Source organism: Gymnoscopelus microlampas (genome assembly GCF_963454915.1).
Source record: "Gymnoscopelus microlampas genome assembly, chromosome: 13".
Lineage (NCBI taxonomy): Eukaryota > Metazoa > Chordata > Actinopteri > Myctophiformes > Myctophidae > Gymnoscopelus > Gymnoscopelus microlampas.
The window spans coordinates 27,840,271-27,860,080 of NC_139950.1; the positions used below are offsets into that span (position 1 = coordinate 27,840,271).

The 19,810-nt window shown below is 42.1% G+C and overlaps 1 protein-coding gene across 1 annotated transcript; it reads left to right on the plus strand.

Annotated features, from left to right (window-relative positions):
* Nucleotides 1–242: 242 nt before the first annotated feature.
* LOC311058190 (uncharacterized protein) lies at nucleotides 243–8,666 on the plus strand. Its single transcript, XM_084075554.1, has 2 exons — nucleotides 243–1,560; nucleotides 3,110–8,666. Exons 1-2 carry the CDS (start codon nucleotides 987–989, stop codon nucleotides 3,733–3,735), a joined length of 1,200 nt encoding a protein of 399 aa, XP_083931680.1. The 5' UTR covers nucleotides 243–986; the 3' UTR covers nucleotides 3,736–8,666.
* The last annotated feature ends 11,144 nt before the right edge of the window (nucleotides 8,667–19,810 follow it).

The window sequence follows — 19,810 nt, forward strand, 5'->3', positions numbered from 1 at the left end:
TAAAAAGGGGGAAATAAAAAATGTTGGCAGTGAATACCATCTACTTTCAACCCCGTGGTGTTTGTAGACCCAGGGCATGTCCTATTTTATTTCAGTGAGTTGCCTGAGCCTCTGCCACAAGACTTGAACTTTGTAAACACAAGGAACTGCAGGGTTGTTTTTATTATTATTATTTTAGCCTGCGGAAATCATATAGGCTTACATTGATTTTGTGCAGATGACAAAATATTTGGTCACTGACAGTGCCACCTACCTGATTGAAATCAGCAAGGAAGGTATGGTAGGGTAACTCACAGTATCATTCTCTCTTTCTACCATGAATATCATTCTTTTGATTTTTGCCATTTTATAGGCTTATTTGGATTGGAATATCAGGGGAAGTGTGTGTCACCTTTTCTCTATAGGCTGTCTCCTCTTCACAGCCGTGGTGTTTTTGTAGTCCTATGGCGTTCAGGAGTGTTATAAGATGTTAATAGCGTGTTTTGGCTAAGTCAAATTTGAAATTAATTGAATTGAGGTTGTCTGACCCTATATACTGGCTACCCACATGGTTATTATTTATAATGTATTCATAATCACTCCTCGTGTTTATATTCGTCGGTCTCTCTATATTTATTCAGTGATTATTTGCAGACTGACATGCCAGTGAGACAAGGGAGAGAGCGAGGAGTCGAAAAGGCAAGGGAAGAAGGATGCCGCCTCACAGAAATGGGACACGGCCCACTCTGCTCCTTTTGACTCAATTCCCCTCCATTCACTGTGTGAATAACTAGCATGGAGGGTCTGACTCCCGGGGTCTAACACCGAACAGCGGGGGGTAACAAGACCGCCGCATGCGCCTTTCCCGACATCAAAACGGGCCAGGAAGGGGGGGAAGACAGCGCTAAACGGCTTCCCGCTCGGATCTGACCGATTTTAAGGAGAAAAGCGAGGCATCCACACCGCGACAGGAGCGGGGGGCACGAAGCAGCCCGCCGCGGTTTAGCATGCAGCGGGCGGCTGTTGTAGCCAGGCACAATGGCCTCGTCTCTCCGCTGGGGAACAACAACTCCGGGGCCTCCAACATCGCTCCGCCGCCCCAGCAGCAGCAGCAGCAGCAACGCGCTAGCACCAACGTCCCAGCCTCCGCTGTCAACGTTCCCGGCGGCGGAGGAGGAGTGGGAGTATTAACGTTAGACGGCCTGTTGGACTTCTCCAGAGGCCCCGTCGTCGTCAAGACGGAGCTGGCGTGCAAATGGACCGAGAGCGAGCGGACAACTTCCTCGAGACAAAAGCTCGAGCGGACAACGGCGGTCTGCGAGCAAACTTTCAGCTCCATGCACGAGCTGGTGGACCACGTCACCACCGAGCACGTCGCGGCGGGGCTCGAGACGAGCCTGAGCCATGTGTGCATGTGGGACGAGTGTCTGCGGGGCGGCAAGGCGTTCAAAGCCAAATACAAACTGATCAACCACATCAGGGTTCACACCGGGGAGAAGCCCTTCTCCTGCGCCTTCCCCAACTGCGGCAAGATGTTCGCCCGCTCCGAGAACCTCAAGATCCACACCAGGACGCACACGGGTAAAAAGCGTTTTACATAGTGTTACATGGAAAACGTAATTTCTTTTTCTCTTTTTCTTTTTTTTAATGCAACCGTGTCATCATGTTAAGACGGTTGTTTTAAAGATTTGCCGTGTCTGTATAACGAGATGAATAGGGATAATCTTCAAAGTGTTCCCTGGCAGGGATCCCCTCCATGTTTACATGTGGGCTCAATTCGGTACCGATTCCCAACCACGCATCCTTCCTTCCTCCCTTCTTTCCTAACCCCTTCCTAGAGAATCCAGCGCTCTGCCTGCAGCCCAGGAGGAGTCATGTAAGGTGACCGGAGCCAGCTGTGCAAATCAGGATGCTGCTGTTTCTGTCTGATGATGTAGTGATGAGGACCAGTGGGCCGTTACCATATCAGAATAATTCAGTTAATGCGTGCACATTTATTTTACAAGGTTTGTTAGTAAGGTAACTGTAATAACAATAATAAAACAGTTTCACCACCCAGTTAAACAGAAAATGACTACATAGGCCTACTGACACTGTATATTATTCCTACAGCAGCTGAATGTAAAAAATGTAATAGGCATGTCCCACAAAGCTATGAAAAAGTGAATAGGAAATAGTAAACAATACAAACTTTTTTCCTTCAAATGGCATATACCACCTTTTGTAATTGCCATTCAGTGACATAACATGACATTTTCATCTCAATATGTAGCAATCTACACATTAAGTGCATAATGGAGGATTCCTTTCATTTAAATGACTTTAACTGGACATGAAATATCTTTCAATACAAGGCCCAACATAGTTGTTTGCATGGTACATATTATGTATGAGTGTGTGTGGAAAATTAGAATCTGACGTGTGTGTGTGTGTGTGTGTGTGTGTGTGTGTGTGTGTGTGTGTGTGTGTGTGTGTGTGTGTGTGTGAAATATATTTTTTCCTTATTTTGTATTTTCGAAAATTGAAAACAAAACCCTTAAACATTTCCCACTCCTTCCAAAAATGAGGGGTTTCACGTGGTTTACTGTTCAACTGTTTTGTTGTTGACACATTTAGAGATTTGAAAAGGGTCAGTCTATGCTTTTAACATGGCCAATATGTAGCAGCAAATTCCATCATTCTTTTCACACTTTAAGGTTTTATTCAAATGTATGTTTCATGCATTGTGTTATAAAAATGTAATAGCTCCACATGGCGGCTAAATATTAGAGGAAGATATTATAATAACAAAAAGCAACATAGATGACTATAGATGCAAATATCAGTTATGGAAGTTACTCGATATATATGTGATGGAATAAAAAACTGTAAGCTACCTCTTCAAAGGTACAATTGCAATTGATTTTGTTTAAGAAAACATCTTTCTCAGAAACTAGGCATAAATACAGCAGGGGAGTGCAATATCCTGCTTCAGTAGGCTACTATACAGACTCTGTACAATTTCCACAATGTGTATACAATGTGAAATGTATGTGATAATTGAATATCATACATTTTATTTTTACGGAAAAGCCATAGACACAGTCTGAATATTCTGATCATCAGTATAATGCATGTCTGTGTCTTCCAGGTGAGAAACCGTTCCAGTGTGAGTTCTGCGAACGCCGCTTCGCTAACAGCAGCGACCGCAAGAAGCATTCGCAGGTCCATACAGCCTCCAAGCCCTACGACTGCAAAGCGCTGGGCTGCACCAAGTCCTACACTCACCCCAGCTCGCTGCGTAAACACATGAAGGTCCACATCAAGTCATCACCTACCTCTGAACCCCACGACCCATATGAGTCCCTCGTCCACCAGCCACACCAAACACCTCATCAAGCTCTGCTCGAGCCTCTCGATCTCAAAATGAACCGCCACTCTCCCTCGCACCCAGGCATAAACGTTCGTTTCCCTCCCCTGTTGGATCACGGCATGCTCCGGGAAGTAGACCATAAGCTTCTGCTGCGGAGTTCGTCTCCCGTGGCAATGCCCCTTGACCTTTCACTGTCGGGCCTGGTGAAGAGCCGGCTGGCCCAGCAGCAGCAGAGCTCCCGGACCCAGCGGAGGAGCCAGCGCTCAGTCAACCCGCCCTTACCTCAGGTGTCTAACATTAAAGAGTGGTACGTGTGTACCAGGACTACAGGCCAGCACCAGTTCCCTTTACTAAACCCAGAGGATATCAAATCAGAACCCAGCGATGAAGAGTACAACACGTAGGAGAGACTGACTGATGTTTGAACAACATACATCAAACATCACCAGATGCAGGTCCAGCCAGAGAATGGGGTGTGTGATAGTTTTGCCACATTTTATTTCCAATGCAGTCTTTGCAGTTGTTGTAGTGGTGGTTAAGTGCAACGCCTTGGTTACGGGGATCTGAATCCATTTGATAATGGGTTTAGTGGCCTCTCTCTGATGGATTTAACAATTCTGGTCACTGGAGCCTTGGATCAAAGGAAGCAGGACTCGTCCCTCTTCTGTGTAGTGCTAATCGCTACGTCCTTGCTCAGTTGGGCACGTGTACGAAGGTTGTATGATACATAGAAGAGTAGCGATCCTATTTCAGACAGGATTTGAGCCTTGGATACAAGACACCCTAACCTAAACAGATTCTTTCCCAGGTATACTGACACGTACAGCTTTGAGACATACAGTAATTGAGACATACAGATGTAGGAAACAGTAAACGTTTATACATCAATAATCAGAGGCATCATTTCAGAAAAAAAAACTAGAGCGTGGCAAAAAAGTATGAAAGAATTATATGACATTGACATGGGGTTCTTACATACAAATAGTACCAAGGAAATACCACCAAGACATCCTGAGGCTACACTAAATACAGAACATTCCATGTGGAACGCACATACAACACTGCACAACATAGGCTACAATATACTTGTGACTGACAGTCACACAAACACACACGGCCCACAGAAAACAGCCGTAAAATGAATTATTGGAATTTTAGGTAAAATGCAAACGCTTGGGGTGTATAAATTGCCTATAACCTGGGACCCAATTGACACCCTTGAATTGGATAAGTTGATGGGTGATACTACATGCTAAGGTGGCCAAATAGAACTATGATAACTAGACTTTTAGAAGTTGAATCGTCTTAGTTCGTCCTAATAAGAAAAGTCTGCTGTGCTCCACTCTTCTAATGCACTTAATATTCTAAATGCGATTCCCTGTGAGTTTTACTGTACATGTCTAAGAGTTTGCCCTAATTGTGTCAGTATACCTTTCAAAGAGTTCTGTGGGAGGCTACTTTCATGTAGCGTACAACTCCTACTTAGTAACAAGGTGCTTGGTGTTTGTTTCAACAGAGCACCCTATTTTTGTGTCATGCAGTTGTTGGTCGGTTTGGTGATAGCACTTATATATATTGCCAACACTCTCTCTCTCTCTCTCTCTCTCTCTCTCACACACACACACACACACACACACACACACACACACACACACACACACACACACACACACACACACACACACACACACACACACACACACACACACACACACACACACACACACACACACACACACACACACACACACACACACACACACACACACACACACACACACACACGCCTACACACACACATGTACTTATAATGCAATGTTAGAGTGAACGGGACACAGAATGATTGTAGACTGTTTATTAATTGATTCATCATTCAGATTGGAGCAAAACGATTTAGGGAAGCAATCAAGGCCTTTCTTCCTAAGCCTTGCTTTAAGGAAGGACTAGAATTATAGGTCATAACTCTCGGCACAGACAGCACATAACCAGCACATAATAGATGTTATTCTTGTCCTGCTTGCCATTGTGTTATCTAAAGGGGAACAGCACTCAATTTAAGAATTAATGTGTTCTCTTCCTGTGCTCTAGGTCAGTCCAACCTGTATTTGTGAACATAATTTAGATAATTTCTTTGGCCAGGCAAACAAAACACTGTGCCACACTGCAGCTCCTAGGAGGTTAAGTGAACTGAGACATAACATCCCATCCTAGTGTAAATTGTATTTGATAATTCGGTTGCAATACTTTGCTTTGTTTTGAATTCCCCTAAAATCCAGTTCAGTAATGTGAGACCTATTTGTTTCCCACAGCAAACCTCAGTGAAGTGTTTGGCCACTAACTCTATCACTGAATGGTAATTCACTACTTCATAAAATAACTGTCTCGTTAATGACATCACCAGGAAGATAAACCCAAACACTCCTTTAATTGAGAATAAATCCGTTGTGTTTCTCAAATGTCATCGCTTCTATGGCATTGCTTCCGTTAGTGTCCTTGCTTCTGGCTGTAATGATAATAATGTCAGACGAGAGGAAGGACAGAATTGTTAAATTGAGTTTTAATCCCCTTTTGATCGTTATCCGTGTTTTGGCAGCTAGCACATGTGAATAGATGATGATGCATAGGCAACATGGTGAGACAATGTAGATGGACAAGATTCTCTTCAACAGAGACAGATTAGAAAATGGAACAAAGTCATTGTGGATAACTAATTGGACCTAAGAAACAGTGTAGTAATCATGTTGTCCACAATTGATGATAAAAGGTCCTCTTCAATGGCTCAAAATGTTATCTTATTTCCATTGTATAGTGCATAATAAGCTACATGGCCGTCAATGTAATATTTTTCAGACTTGTATGTTTTAATGAAATTATTACATCATAGTGTTGACATGCCTAGAGTACATACATTGTAGTCTGACTTGTTTGAGTCCCAAACTAATCTGGACACAACTATATTTTAATATGGTTTAAAATAATGTCAAATACATTAGGTGTGCTTGTTACAAGGTGTCTCAAAAGTATACATCTGTCAGTAAATCAAGTGTTCTTCATAATGTTCGCGTATGTGGCCTTCCACATCAGGGTCAGGGTAGCTGAATCCAACTGACCAAACATCAATATCAATAGTTCTTCTCATTTCACCCTCATTGCACCATAGAGTACGTGTCCCCACATGAAATAAACTGAATGCTTAGTAAGAGGTATGCAAAAAGGAGGCATAGGAGGGCTGTGAAATCACTTGAAAAGCATGGGATACCTGATTGAGGAGATATAGAGCGCTGTTGTCGGACAAAAGCCTTGCGTCTTTGAGAAATCTGAAAAAGAAAACGGCCTTATTGCAAACAGCATTTTTGAAATGACGCAAGGATTTTGAAAGGGCTCTATTAGGCCTGAGGTCCTAAAATGTAGTACAGATGTGTAAAGTTTCAATTCAAGTAAAAGGTAAAAAAAAAGAAAAAAAAGAAGTACTAATCACAATGAAAGAGTAGGAGGCTTTGTCATCATGGAACAACGATGTAAGGAGTTCAACACACCCTGAGTTCATATACTATGCATCACTTCCAGGACTGGGCTCAATTCACTTTAAGTAAAGTAAGTGTAAGATGAAATGGTCTAGAAAACCCCTTGCATTGTAGAACCAAGTTTTTAAGAAAGAAGTGAGAATCAGTGCTCTGTTTATAGCCCTTTCTATTTTTATCATGTTGAATTGACCCCAGCCCTTATCGTTCTACTAAAACAGGGATATTAGAAGCGTGGAGGAGGGATGAACATGTAGTTAGCGATGCTGCTCATTTGATAGGTCTAAGTATGAACAGATGATGTCTCTTGTCGTAATTCATTTCAATACATAAGACATCCTGAACTGACACACGCACGCATGAAATCAGGCTCGCTCTCTCTCATGAACAGAACTTGTTTACTCATAATTATATGGTGATGTTGTGGAGATTTCTCTGACTGGTGCACAAGACAAGAGATTACACTTAGCGATGTTGGAGAGCGAGGGGTCAGGCCCCAGCACTTATAGGTCAAAAGTCAAATCCAATCATGCAGTCATAGATGTGGTTACAATAGATTTACACAGCAACAGAATATCTGAATTTTTACCCTGTGTGACCCAAGTAGATTTCAAATTAAAACAACCCATATCTAGTTACGGGGGGTTAGGCCGCCAAGTTCATGTGACAGAATTGAACCCACAGTAGCTGAGTTTACATACTAATGCAAATTGGATGTTAACCAAATGCCAAAAATGGGGGCACGATATAGTTATGTCAGAAAGTCAACAGAATGTGTTTTCAAGAATTTATTACTATTAGGCAAGATGACATCCGAACGATTTATAGCATAATTTATTTAGCAACACAACCTTGTACACCTCAAAAGAAACATTGTGATATCATGGAAATTTTGTAAAACAAAAAAACATAAATGTGTTGTTCCCATTGAGCCTTTCTGATACATGGAAATTCATATAAAAAAATGGATGAAAACCAGCTTGTGTTTCAAGAACTCAGAGCTCACTGTGTTAAGCTACCATCACATGTCTAGTAGCCTACAGCTGGGTTACACTCTAACCACTTGAGCCCTATATACTTTGTTCTATGATGAATAGCCTATCTAAAAGCTCACAATGTGTCGCGATGCGTTGTGAGCTTGTAGATCTGCAATTTTTGCTATTTAAAAATGTTTTATCAATTTTTGACAATTTTCCAAAATAGGGACGTCAGGGTTAAAGTGGTTAACAACGGATCTTCTCTTCCTGTGTAAATGTATCGTTTGTGTATGTTTGAATTAAAAATGTTAATGTGTGTGTGTGCAAGCACACTGAAGAATGAAAATGACAAATACACACTAATGCTCCCGCATCTCGTTATTGTGTGTGTGTGTGTGTGTGTGTGTGTGTGTGTGTGTGTACATGTGCGTGTGTGTGTGTGTGCGTGCGCGCGTGCGTGCGTGCGTGCGTGTGTGCGTGTGTGTGTGTGTGTGTGTGTGTGTGTGAGAGAAAGAGAGCGTGTGAGTGCACATGAATGTGCGTGAAGGTGAAAATGAATGCCGCATAACACACTCATGCTCCCACACCCTGTGTGTATCTGTGTACACGAGTGTATGTATAATGTGTACTTTGTTGAATTCTTGCCATGAAGAGATATGAGACTGTTTACCTTTGTTTATTATTCTTACTGTTTATTGCTGTATGTGACTGTATGTATGTATGATGAGCTGGACTGAACCTGCTGTGTGGTTGCTGCGATAGTTTTTGACTGTTTATTGTGTTCAAATCTATTTTCCCATGTTTCCTTATTGACTCATTAAATCTTAACATTCAAAAGAGTGGACTGAGTTTAAGTGGCTGACATGAATGTGCACACACAGACTGTGCAACCAAAAAAGGTTGCAATTGCTACATTTATTTGGTATAGTATTTATCATGAATTAAAGACAAAAAAGATTAACTTCACAAACATATATTAGCACAGCCTTTGGACAAATAGTTGTCAAGAGCAGTGGTTCTCAAAGTGGATTCTGTGGACGCCCAGGGGTCCCAGTTAAATGAGTTAATCCAGTTAACCACTTTAACTCTATTTTATCCATTGGCTATATTAATGTGTGGGTCGTTGACATGAAAAGGTTTGAAAACCACTGGTCAAGAAGACCGTAATGACAGTTCCACCAAATTTAGTTCTCTCAGATTTCAATGGTTCCTTCACAGTAAAAATCCTTAGTTTTACTGTACCATTTGGGTCAATTTTTATAGAGATATATTGACACTGATAATTTGACTGTGTTCTATACTCCATTTTAACAATCTGAGTTAAATGACACTGGTAATTTTACTGTGTTCTTCTTTGACATTTCTTCAGTGGTTTTCAATGGGACATTTAACACACAGAGAGTCAGGCAGTTTAGATTAGATTAGGGGGTCCAATAGGGGTGCAACAGCAAATCGAGTAGTATAAACGGACGGTACCAGGAACTACAGTATAATTACACCTTTCCCGTTCACTCTCTACATCTCCTACATCCACTTCAACTTAGGGACGTACCACCTACAAAAGATCTCATTATTCCATTTTCAGCTGCATCACAGATGACAATGAGGAGTACAGAGCCCTGGTGGAGAGCTTCATAGGGTGGTGGTGTGACAACAATCACTTCCAGCTCAACATTGATAACATTAAGGAGCTGATGGTGGACGACTGGTGGAGCAAGAAGAGGCTCCCATCACCATCTGATGGGAGGAGGTGGCAATGGTGGACACCTTAAAGTTCCTATGAGTACACATAAACAATTAACCGGACTGTACTGACAACTTTGAAGCCTTCTACACAGTAGTCTACAGGAAGGGACAGAGCAAGCTGTTCCTTCCTAGGGAACTTTTCTGTGGTTTGTTCGGGGGTGGGTGAGGATAACATTAATACAAGGGATGCCAACAAATTGAACAAGCTGGTGAAGTAGGATAGCTCCATAGTAGGAGTTAAACTTCACAATTTGGAGGTCGTTGTGGAGGGGTGGATGAGGAGGAAGCTGAATGCTATCCTGATGAACCCCTCTCATCTAAATTCATCCTCCTTTGGTACACTACAAAGAGACCTGGACAGTCCTTTGTAACAGTAGCCATCATCAGGCCTCACAACCATGCCTGACACCCCCATATGAGAACTCGAGACCTGCACTGTCTGTTCTGTTCTTTGGGATTATACTGTCCTGCTGCTTTGACTCTGTCACAAATGGACTACTAGAATGCACACTGCAGAACCGTGATAGATGCCTGTTAATGATAACTGTAGCTTATTATTCACACATATTTATTATTATAGACTGTGTAGACATTCATTGTAGAAATACCAAATACTCACTGCTGAAGGACTGTTGACACTGTATATCAGTCTTATTCACTGTTGATAGATTGTACATTATACTTTCATTTATTGATAGAGTACACAGTATGTTGACTCAGTCAGACCAAGGACAGACATCTATAGTGTAAATCTATTGTATTTTATCTTTATTCTTTGCCTATGTGTACTTACAGAATATCCTGTGTTTCATGCTTAGCCTACTATTGCTGCTATGACTCATTTAATTTCCCCTTGGGGATCAATAAAGATGTATCTTATCTTGTTATATTAAACTAGCATTGCAGTAGTCAAGATAATACATGAGGTGTATAAAAATGTTCTGGTTATCAAAATAGGCCTACATGATCTACCTCGTATCAGTTTATATATATAATATAGATTCTAGGCTATACACAGTAATATACAACTGTGCTTATATACAGTTGGCTAGGCTACACATGTGATGGACCTGTCAGTAGTTAGCTACAGATTCCATCAGGCCTGATAAACACAGTTGCCATTCAATTAGTAGCTAACTTACTGTTACCATGTGTGATTCAGTGATTCAGTTGCATTCATATTGAATGAATGGAGACTGCCTTTTACTTGTCACTCAGGCTTTCTTCAGTTGCCTTGGCTATATAGGCCTTGTGGTGAGGAAGAGGACATGCTTTGTCTTGTTCTCCATAATGTGCACAGGCTTCATCACCAAAACCCCAAACAAACTAAATGATGAAAGAAATAAAACCACATGGAATCAAATAGGGAAATTTAATATCAAAATGGAACAAACAACGATGGACTTCTAACCGAAATTGCCCAAACAAATCTCTGAGCGCCTTTCCACAAGACTAACTCTGTGGTAGCCTACGCCCTAGGCAGTGGCGTCGTTAGGGGTGGGCTTCGGTGGCTATAGCCACCAATGTTTTGTCCAAAGCCACCAATAAAAAAAAATGAAAAATTAAAAAATTAAAAGTTTTTTTTTTTTTTTGGAATTATATATCTATCACCCTAACCTAACCCTACCCCTAACCCTAAAACCGAAATAAAGTAACAAAAAACGGGGAAAAAAGCACCCTAATCCGCGAAATCCGCAGAAAAAATCGCGCGCGCGCGCTTCGCGCGCGCGCGGGAGGAGGGGCGCATGCACGCGCGCTGCGCGCGCGTGCATGTGCCCGTTGCCTGCGGGGCTAAGCCCCCGACCTAGTAGAGACCTAGCGACGCGTCTGGCCCTAGGCACCTGTTGTTCTGTCTGTTGGATCTGCCTGGCTGGAGTGGCTGCTTGCTTCAAGTGCTGCAGTGCTTGTCGTTGCATCAAATAAACACCAGGTGCTGCTGCACTATTGAGTCACCAATGTGTAGTCTAGTAGCCTACTACATGTTAAGAAGTTCCAACTTTGAAGGTGCGCAACTGCCTTGTGGTGTGTGCCAAAGTGAGCACTGAGCAGCGTACACTATTGTCCATGTTGTTTAGGCCTATTGGCTTCCAGTTGCGTGACTCTGGTGTATGTAGGCTAAGTGCTGCAGGTGGCACTGGTCCCGAATCGATGGTGGTATAGGCTAGTCTGCCCTACATAGTCAAAGTGCAGTCTACGTTTTTGGACACACCGACTTATTTGTGTATCCCAATTAGCCTTCGTGATTTTAGGGGATAAACAATTACCTCAAGAATGTGTAATATATCACTTATATGCCAATATCTCATTTGGCTGACCAGTTGAAACTTTTTTCCCTGTAGTTGCTGCACTTTGGCTTTGAAGGGCAGTAGTGACGAGCTGTTTGCAGGTACTGAGGACAGACAATATCTTCTGTCATGTCATGTGTCAAAATAAACAAATAAATGCAATAACTTACTTTCTTCCACAGTAGGCTAATTTCAACCATCTGGTGTTGAAATCAAGTATTAATACATACAAAATGTGTCAGTCATGGGTTATAATAGATATCCTAAAATAGCCTATGACTCATGGGCTATTTTAGGATATCTCTGTAGAAAAATATAGCCGTAGATTATTTATTTATTACAATAGCCTACATAAAAAAAAAACATTTTGTAGACTATAAGGACATGTTTTGTGTTGTTGTTTTTAAATTCCAGAAATAGTGGCCTATTTGAAATGTAGCCTAACCCTAAATATAAAAGTGCAAAAGTCAGCAAACACTTTTATTCTTGGTGTTCTACAAAGACAATAAAATTCACTTTAAATTAAAAGTCATGATTATGGACGCCAGAGGATGAAAGAGTGTTTAAGTCACTTGAACATAATACCCCGCCTAAATAAAATCTCAGCGGAACGGTCCTTTATGGCCGTCTCTTTTCAGTAGCCTCTTATTGTCTCATCACTACAAAAGTTGAAAACTCGATTCTCTCTGGTGTGTTGTTGTACAAGTGCCGCCTGAATAGCATAAATCAACAAAGTGATGTGTAACAAAAACTGCAACTGCAAATGCCATGCAGAAAGGCGACCATACATTGCCAGAGTATTGAGAGAAACGGAAAAGGGAAGAGAGAGAAAAGGGCATTAAAGAAGTGAGGCGCATCGCTGGAATAGCAGCCGGTTTCCACAGCGACAGAGTCGGCCTGGAAGACGCGTCCTTTGTCGCTGATTTGTTCTCCTCTGCGGGTGTACCGACAGCCTGGACCGCTTTAACACACTCATATGTGTAAATAAAGAACTTTCTAGACTGGATGACGCCAGAAAGAGAGAGAGAGGGAGAGAGAGAGAGAGAGAGAGAGAGAGAGAGAGAGAGAGAGAGAGAGAGAGAGAGAGGGAGAGAAAAAAAAAAGAGAGAGAGAGAGAGAGAGAGAGAGAGAGAGAGAGAGAGAGAGAGAGAGAGAGAGAGAGAGAGAGACAGAGAGAGAGAGAAGCTCTTGGCCTCCTCAACACAAGTTTCATCTTATATATCAGAGAGATAAAATGAGGGCAATCAATCCAATGATAAATTGTCACAATTTGCCAGATATCGCCTACTGTTGTGGGCCTACAAAAGTCTCGACAAAATAACGGAAAGGCCTAGGCCTATTAGATATATATAAATATAGGCTATTAGTATAGGTGCAGCCTAGGACTCAGGAGGGACTAAATTGATAGGATATGGATACAGGCCTATGTACAGGGATTTTCAAGGAGAGGCCAGATTGTAATCGACACCAAATGTCCCTTCTGAGACTGAGAAAAACAAATGAATGAAAGGCCATTAATGACTTGAGGAACAGTGTGTGTGTGTGTGTGTGTGTGTGTGTGTGTGTGTGTGTGTGTGTGTGTGTGTGTGTGTGTGTGTGTGTGTGTGTGTGTGTGTGTGTGTGTGTGTGTGTGTGTGTGTGTGTGTGTGTGCCAGAGAGAACTGAATGAGTTGGTTGGCTGGTTCACCCGCTGAGAGCCCCTGCTGTGCTGAAAGGGAAACCCTGCTGAGCCAAATCTGACCAGAACACATTGCACAACACAAGACACAACTGTTCACCCTCTGCTCTCTGCTCCCTGTGTGTGTGTGTGTGTGTGTGTGTGTGTGTGTGTGTGTGTGTGTGTGTGTGTGTGTGTGTGTGTGTGTGTGTGTGTGTGTGTGTGTGTGTGTGTGTGTGTGTGAGAAGCAGAGAAGATAGTAAAAGATCAGTGTGTGAATGTATTGAGACACTGATGGAAGAATAATGGACTGACTTGTCGTAAGTGTGTGATTGTGGCTGGAGTTTAGACTGTGTCACTAATTAGACTGTCCCTCGTTTTCCTCAATCTACACTGTCAGGTTATCTATCTATCTGTAAAAGATCATGTTTTTTCTCACCTCTCCAATTTTCTCCCAATTTAGTAATTATGCCAATTTCCTGTAATTCAATACAGGAAATACAATCTGTCACTTGCTAACCCCTACAGTTGGTCAAGTGGGAGGGTGTAGATGAGCATGTGTCCTCCGTGTTCTCCAATACACATGAAGTTGCCAGCTGCTTCTTTTCACCTGCAAGAGTTTCAGAATAGCGTGTGGAAGAACACGCTATACTCCTCCCATTTCCACTCTCCACTGAACAGGTGCCCTGACCAACCTGTCACTAGTGCAGCGACAGAGACCTTCCAACCCGGGTTTTATGCGTGTTCGTTGCAGTGCACAGCCAAGCCGGACTAAAGGATCATCTGAAGGTGTGCAGTCATTTACGACAGTACAAAGTTCTTCTAAAACGCACAAGTACATGCACACATGCACGCACACACGCGCACACACACACACACACACACACACACACACACACACACACACACACACACTCACACTCACACACACACACACACACACACACACACACACACACACACACACACACACACACACACACACACACACACACACACACACACACCACACACACACACACACACACACACACACACACACACACACACACACACACACACACACACACACAGAGACACAGCCTAGGCTGTAGCTGAGGTCATAGGTCATAGGTGGGCTTCGAGCTGTGTGTAATTGATTAGGAGTGTTAAGGAGCCAAGCTAGAGCTGCAGTAATGACTGCTTATAACAAAGGATTGAAACTGGGCAGAAAGAGAGAAAGACCAGAGATAGATGGAGGGAGGTGAGGAGAGGAAAGGAGAGGAGAGGAGAGAATAGCCCAGAGCAACAGGAGTCATCAAAGACAAGATCGTCAAAAACACCCACATGAACATTCTCTCTGTCTCTCAGACACACACACACACACGCACACACGCACACACACACACACACACACACACACACACACACACACACACACACACACACACACACACACACACACACACACACACACACACACACACACACACACACACACACACACACACACACACACACACACACACACACACACACACACACACACACACACACACACATTCACGTACAAAAGGGACGCCCACATTCACTATTTTAGACAATGCATATCCATGTGATACATCTGTGTGTGTGTGTGTGTGTGTGTGTGTGTGTGTGTGTGTGTGTGTGTGTGTGTGTGTGTGTGTGTGTGTGTGTGTGTGTGTGTGTGTGTGTGTGTGTGTGTGTGTGTGTGTGTGTGTGTGTGTGTGTGTGTGTGTGTGTGTGTGTGTATGTGTGTCTGAGTGTGCTTGTGACAAACAATTTATGTCCCGACAATCATTTGGTGACGGAAGTGGGAAGTTTGTGGGAAAATGTCTGTCTGTCTGTCTGTCTGTCTGTCTGTGTTTTGGTAAATGACACAGGGTGTTAACAGTACTAGTTATAGTAATATAGAACATATGAGCAGAGATTAGATGAAGTACTTTCTGAGTTGAATCAACAGTAATGAATAATCATCTGTGTAGCTTAAATCTGGTCAGCGTTCCAGTGATTATTCACCTGATTGCTGAAGCGTATGCCCCAAATCATTTCCTCATACACTGTTTTACACTCTTAAGAAATCCAGTGTTCATTTATCCATTTGTAAGTCAGAGAGTGTGTACAAATGTACACTCTCAAAGTTACAGTAAATAAATGCAGAGGATTTTATTGTGTACTGTAGTAGAACTAAATGGAGTCTCTAAGCTCAGATAAAGCTTTGAGTGTGTTGGAGGTGATGATGAGTAGCATACAGATGAATGATCTGATAACAGATATCCAAGGAGGAGTTGTAAAAAAATATTTGACATCTGACAGATGTTGGACATGAAATAACTAGAAAATAGGATAATATCCTATTGTGATAATATCAATCGAGGAAGCTTTAAGTACAAGTACAATGAAGCTCCTGGCTGTATGGTACTTGTATAGTAATGGGCAATAAAAATCCATCAACCTTGAATCATCAGGTTAGTTAGTTAGTTATTTTTATTTCGGTCATGATTTTTAAAAACAAAACAGTTGAACATACAGTACAACTTAGTCAACAAGATGACTATTCACTTACCAGAGTAAAGACTGAGAAATCTCTAACTGGAAGGAACCGTGCAGATTACAGGGGCGTAACGTTAATACTCTCTTCAGCAGATGAACCCTATCTGAAAAGAGTACACGTCAACATCAATTCTTTGCTGTCTTTCTGGTAAATTGTGAGTCACCTCATCATCCCTTCTTAAACTAGATGTCCATTCTCTCACCCCCATTCACGGCTCCGCTCTTCTGTTCACAAGCCTCTTGAACAAAGCTACAGTCCTAACAACACCCATTCATGGCCTCTCCACTCCAGCTTATAGAATGAGATGACAAGGTTGTTACAATGAAGGAAATCATCATTCACTGGAACACAATTCACAATCTCAAAATGTTACTTTATTATTATTATTGTTGTTGTTGTTATCTGTATTATTATTATCATTTTACAAGCATTTCCTAGTTTCCTTACTGAAGATCATAGTTAGTGAAATATGTTTCTTTCTCTTCAAATATTTTGTAAACTTGAAAACATGAGTAGTGACAGCTAATCTTACGCAAATTGGTTTGAAACTTAGCGAGACATAGCCTGGTAATTTCAGAAGAATGAATTCAGTCATTGCACCCTCAGCTGTCTGCATCTTCTGACTCAGCTTTGTGAGTCGCATGTACTGACTGACTACACATTACACAATGCAGCATTTCTGGACAACATACTTAATGTTAAAATGTTGCTGCTTATCGTTGTGTCCAATGCCTTTCTATACCCTGAAGCTGTCATATGGGAGGTCAGTCAGTCACTTTACATTGTCATGCATAGCCTAACTCACTAGGCTTTCACTCGAAGGATTTATGCTGGCTGAAATGAATGAGGGGATGTCCAAAATAAAACTGCAGTTGAGCACAACATTGCATACAGATCTCTGTCTGTCTGTCTGTCTGTCTGTCTGTCTGTCTGTCTGTCTGTCTGTCTGTCTGTCTGCCTGCCTGCCTGCCTGCCTGCCTGCCTGCCTGCCTGCCTGCCTGCCTGCCTGCCTGTCTGTCTGTCTGTCTGTCTGTCTGTCTGTCTGTCTGTCTGTCTGTCTGCCTGCCTGTCTGTCTGTCTGTCTCTCTCTACAGACAGACAGAAATACAGACAGACAGTCCAGAAAAAATGCAGGGACACATTAAAAGCGTGTAATGTGACCAGAATGCGTGGACAATCCCCCCTTTCTCCCCCATAGGTCATTGCAGGACAATCATTGTGACATCATGACACCCCCCATGGACAGCAGTGTCTGCTGGGACAAAGACAGACAGGACAGGAGGAGGAGCCAACACGGCAACACTCTCTTTGAAGCAAAACACCAAAAGACTGTCCACCTCATTCATTAACCCTGTGTGTGTGTGTGTGTGTGTGTGTGTGTGTGTGTGTGTGTGTGTGTGTGTGTGTGTGTGTGTGTGTGTGTGTGTGTGTGTGTGTGTGTGTGTGTGTGTGTGTGTGTGTGTGTGTGTGTGTGTGTGTGTGTGTGTGTGTGTGTGTGTGGAGACAGGGAGAGCAAGACAACCCCTGATTGTATGGCCCCCCTCCCCAACATGTTTACGATAGTGTAGTGGGAGTAAATGCCATATGGACACCACTTCAAGAGTGTGTGTGTGTGTGTGTGTGTGTATGTGTATGTGTATGTGTGTGTGTGTGTGTTGTTTTGTGTGTGCAGAATGTTTCATGCCTTGATGTGACATAAGGAATCCCACCAGTAGAGACCAGTCTGCAGTGTGTGTTTTGTGTCCATTAGATAGGCCTACAACAATGTTTTTTTTATTGGACTATAATCTTTTTCAGGAAATAATCCATAATGCGTATGAATCAATAGGTGTAGATGAAACCTAAAAAATAATTAAACAATATAGTACAGGGGTTGCCACGGACATAAAAAATGAGCGGCCAATAATATTACCAGAAATACTTAGGCCCTAAATGTTTACTAGTGGACTCCTAATGTGCCATATTAGTGCACATGCCAATATAGTACACATTTTGCAATGATAGTATTTCTCAGTGAAGAAGCCTACTTTTAAAGCCATACTTGAGTTAAAGTAAAGATATGTTTTTTTGAAAGTGACGCCAGTCAGAGTTAGTCACATAAGAAAATAACTTGAGTCAAAGTGTTGAATTAGCTTACTTTAACTGTACTTAAGTATCAAAAGTATCTGGTATTAAAAAGTAACCTAGTATTAAAAAAAAGCACAAAGACTCCACTCTTTATTATTATCTGATTTGAACTTTTTGTCCCAGTACCATTCTTTCAGGTCAGTGTTGGGCTACTTACTAGCTTGTGCCTAGATTCACTACTTTCATTATTATGTCAAATAGCAGATCTACAAGCCCACAACACCTCGGCTGCCAGGCGCTTGTAGATCTGCTATTTTCGGCTAATGTTCCCCTCAGAGTAGGAAGGCTAGGGTAATACAAAAAAAAAATCCTATCACAAAAAGATTTGGCGGCCCCCCTGTAGTAACTCTGAGGGTCCCGGACCCCCTGTTGCAGACCCCTGGTGTATACCATAACCACTTAAACGTTATATGGTTGACCTTATATGGTTGACCAGAGTCCCTCAGGGCTTTCTACTAGTGTATTTTCTGTTTTCGCTCTACATTAAATATTTTTGCAGAAAATAGCCAATCTACAAGCTCTCAACACGTCACAAAAGCGGTTAAGGCTTTTTTTGTGTGGAATGGTACATAAAAAGGCGCCAAAAGTTGTGCCTTGGGATTTTGTGTAATATATACAACTGTAAAAAAGTTATGAATTATCTTTTCATTTACTATATCAGTTCTATATGCAGTCATTTCACAGTACAGAAGCAAATGGTATATCCTAAAAAAAGAATCTGGTGTCCCTATTTTGGCCATATTATAAAATGTGAAACTTCACATTATAAAAATTAAAATAAAATATTCCACACATTCTTTTTAATAGCGAAGATTGCCAATCTACAAGCAAATAGCTTATAGATCAGCTATTTTCGCTACTTTAGAAATTTGTGAAAGTATGAAACGTTTACAGAATGATGAGGGAAAGCAGGTGATTTTTTTTATTTAAAAGAAAAAATAATGCAGTAATGGTGAAAGATTCCTTCCACGTTCATATAAAAGTGTCAGTAATATGTGAACAATATATACTGGCTCCTGACCTCATGGTCAAAGCACAGTTGGGGTCCCAGTTGAGAAGCAGTGGTCTAAAATATTCCAGCTGGTCCATAGAGTGCAGCAGGCTTCAGCAGGCTGGCAGATGTCTCCGTATCGGATCAGCCACAAAACACCACCGCATGGGTGCGCGTGTACGGGTGAGTTGGGATCTGGTAATGTCAGCCAATCCAGTGTATGGTCCAACGATGCAGTCTTTTGTCCATCCAGAGCACCCCAGCAGGACCCCTACGCACGTGCACGCGCGCACACACACGCACACACGCACACACACACACACACACACACACATACACCTTTTCAATACATTTAGTGTAGACTTACATACTGTATGTTCATGACACCTAAAGATACAAGGAGTATCTTCTCCACACAGCCTGCTGGCTACCTATTATAGCAGAATCTTGAGAGCTGTTTGGTTCTCACACACACACACACACACACACACACACACCAGGGTCAGGTCAGTGTGAGGTTATCCATCAGTCAGTATGCTGTCAATAATAAAACAAAACATAAAAAAACACCCCAAAAGCTAATCATGTTAGCGACCAAAGACGTGAACATACCTACAGCCG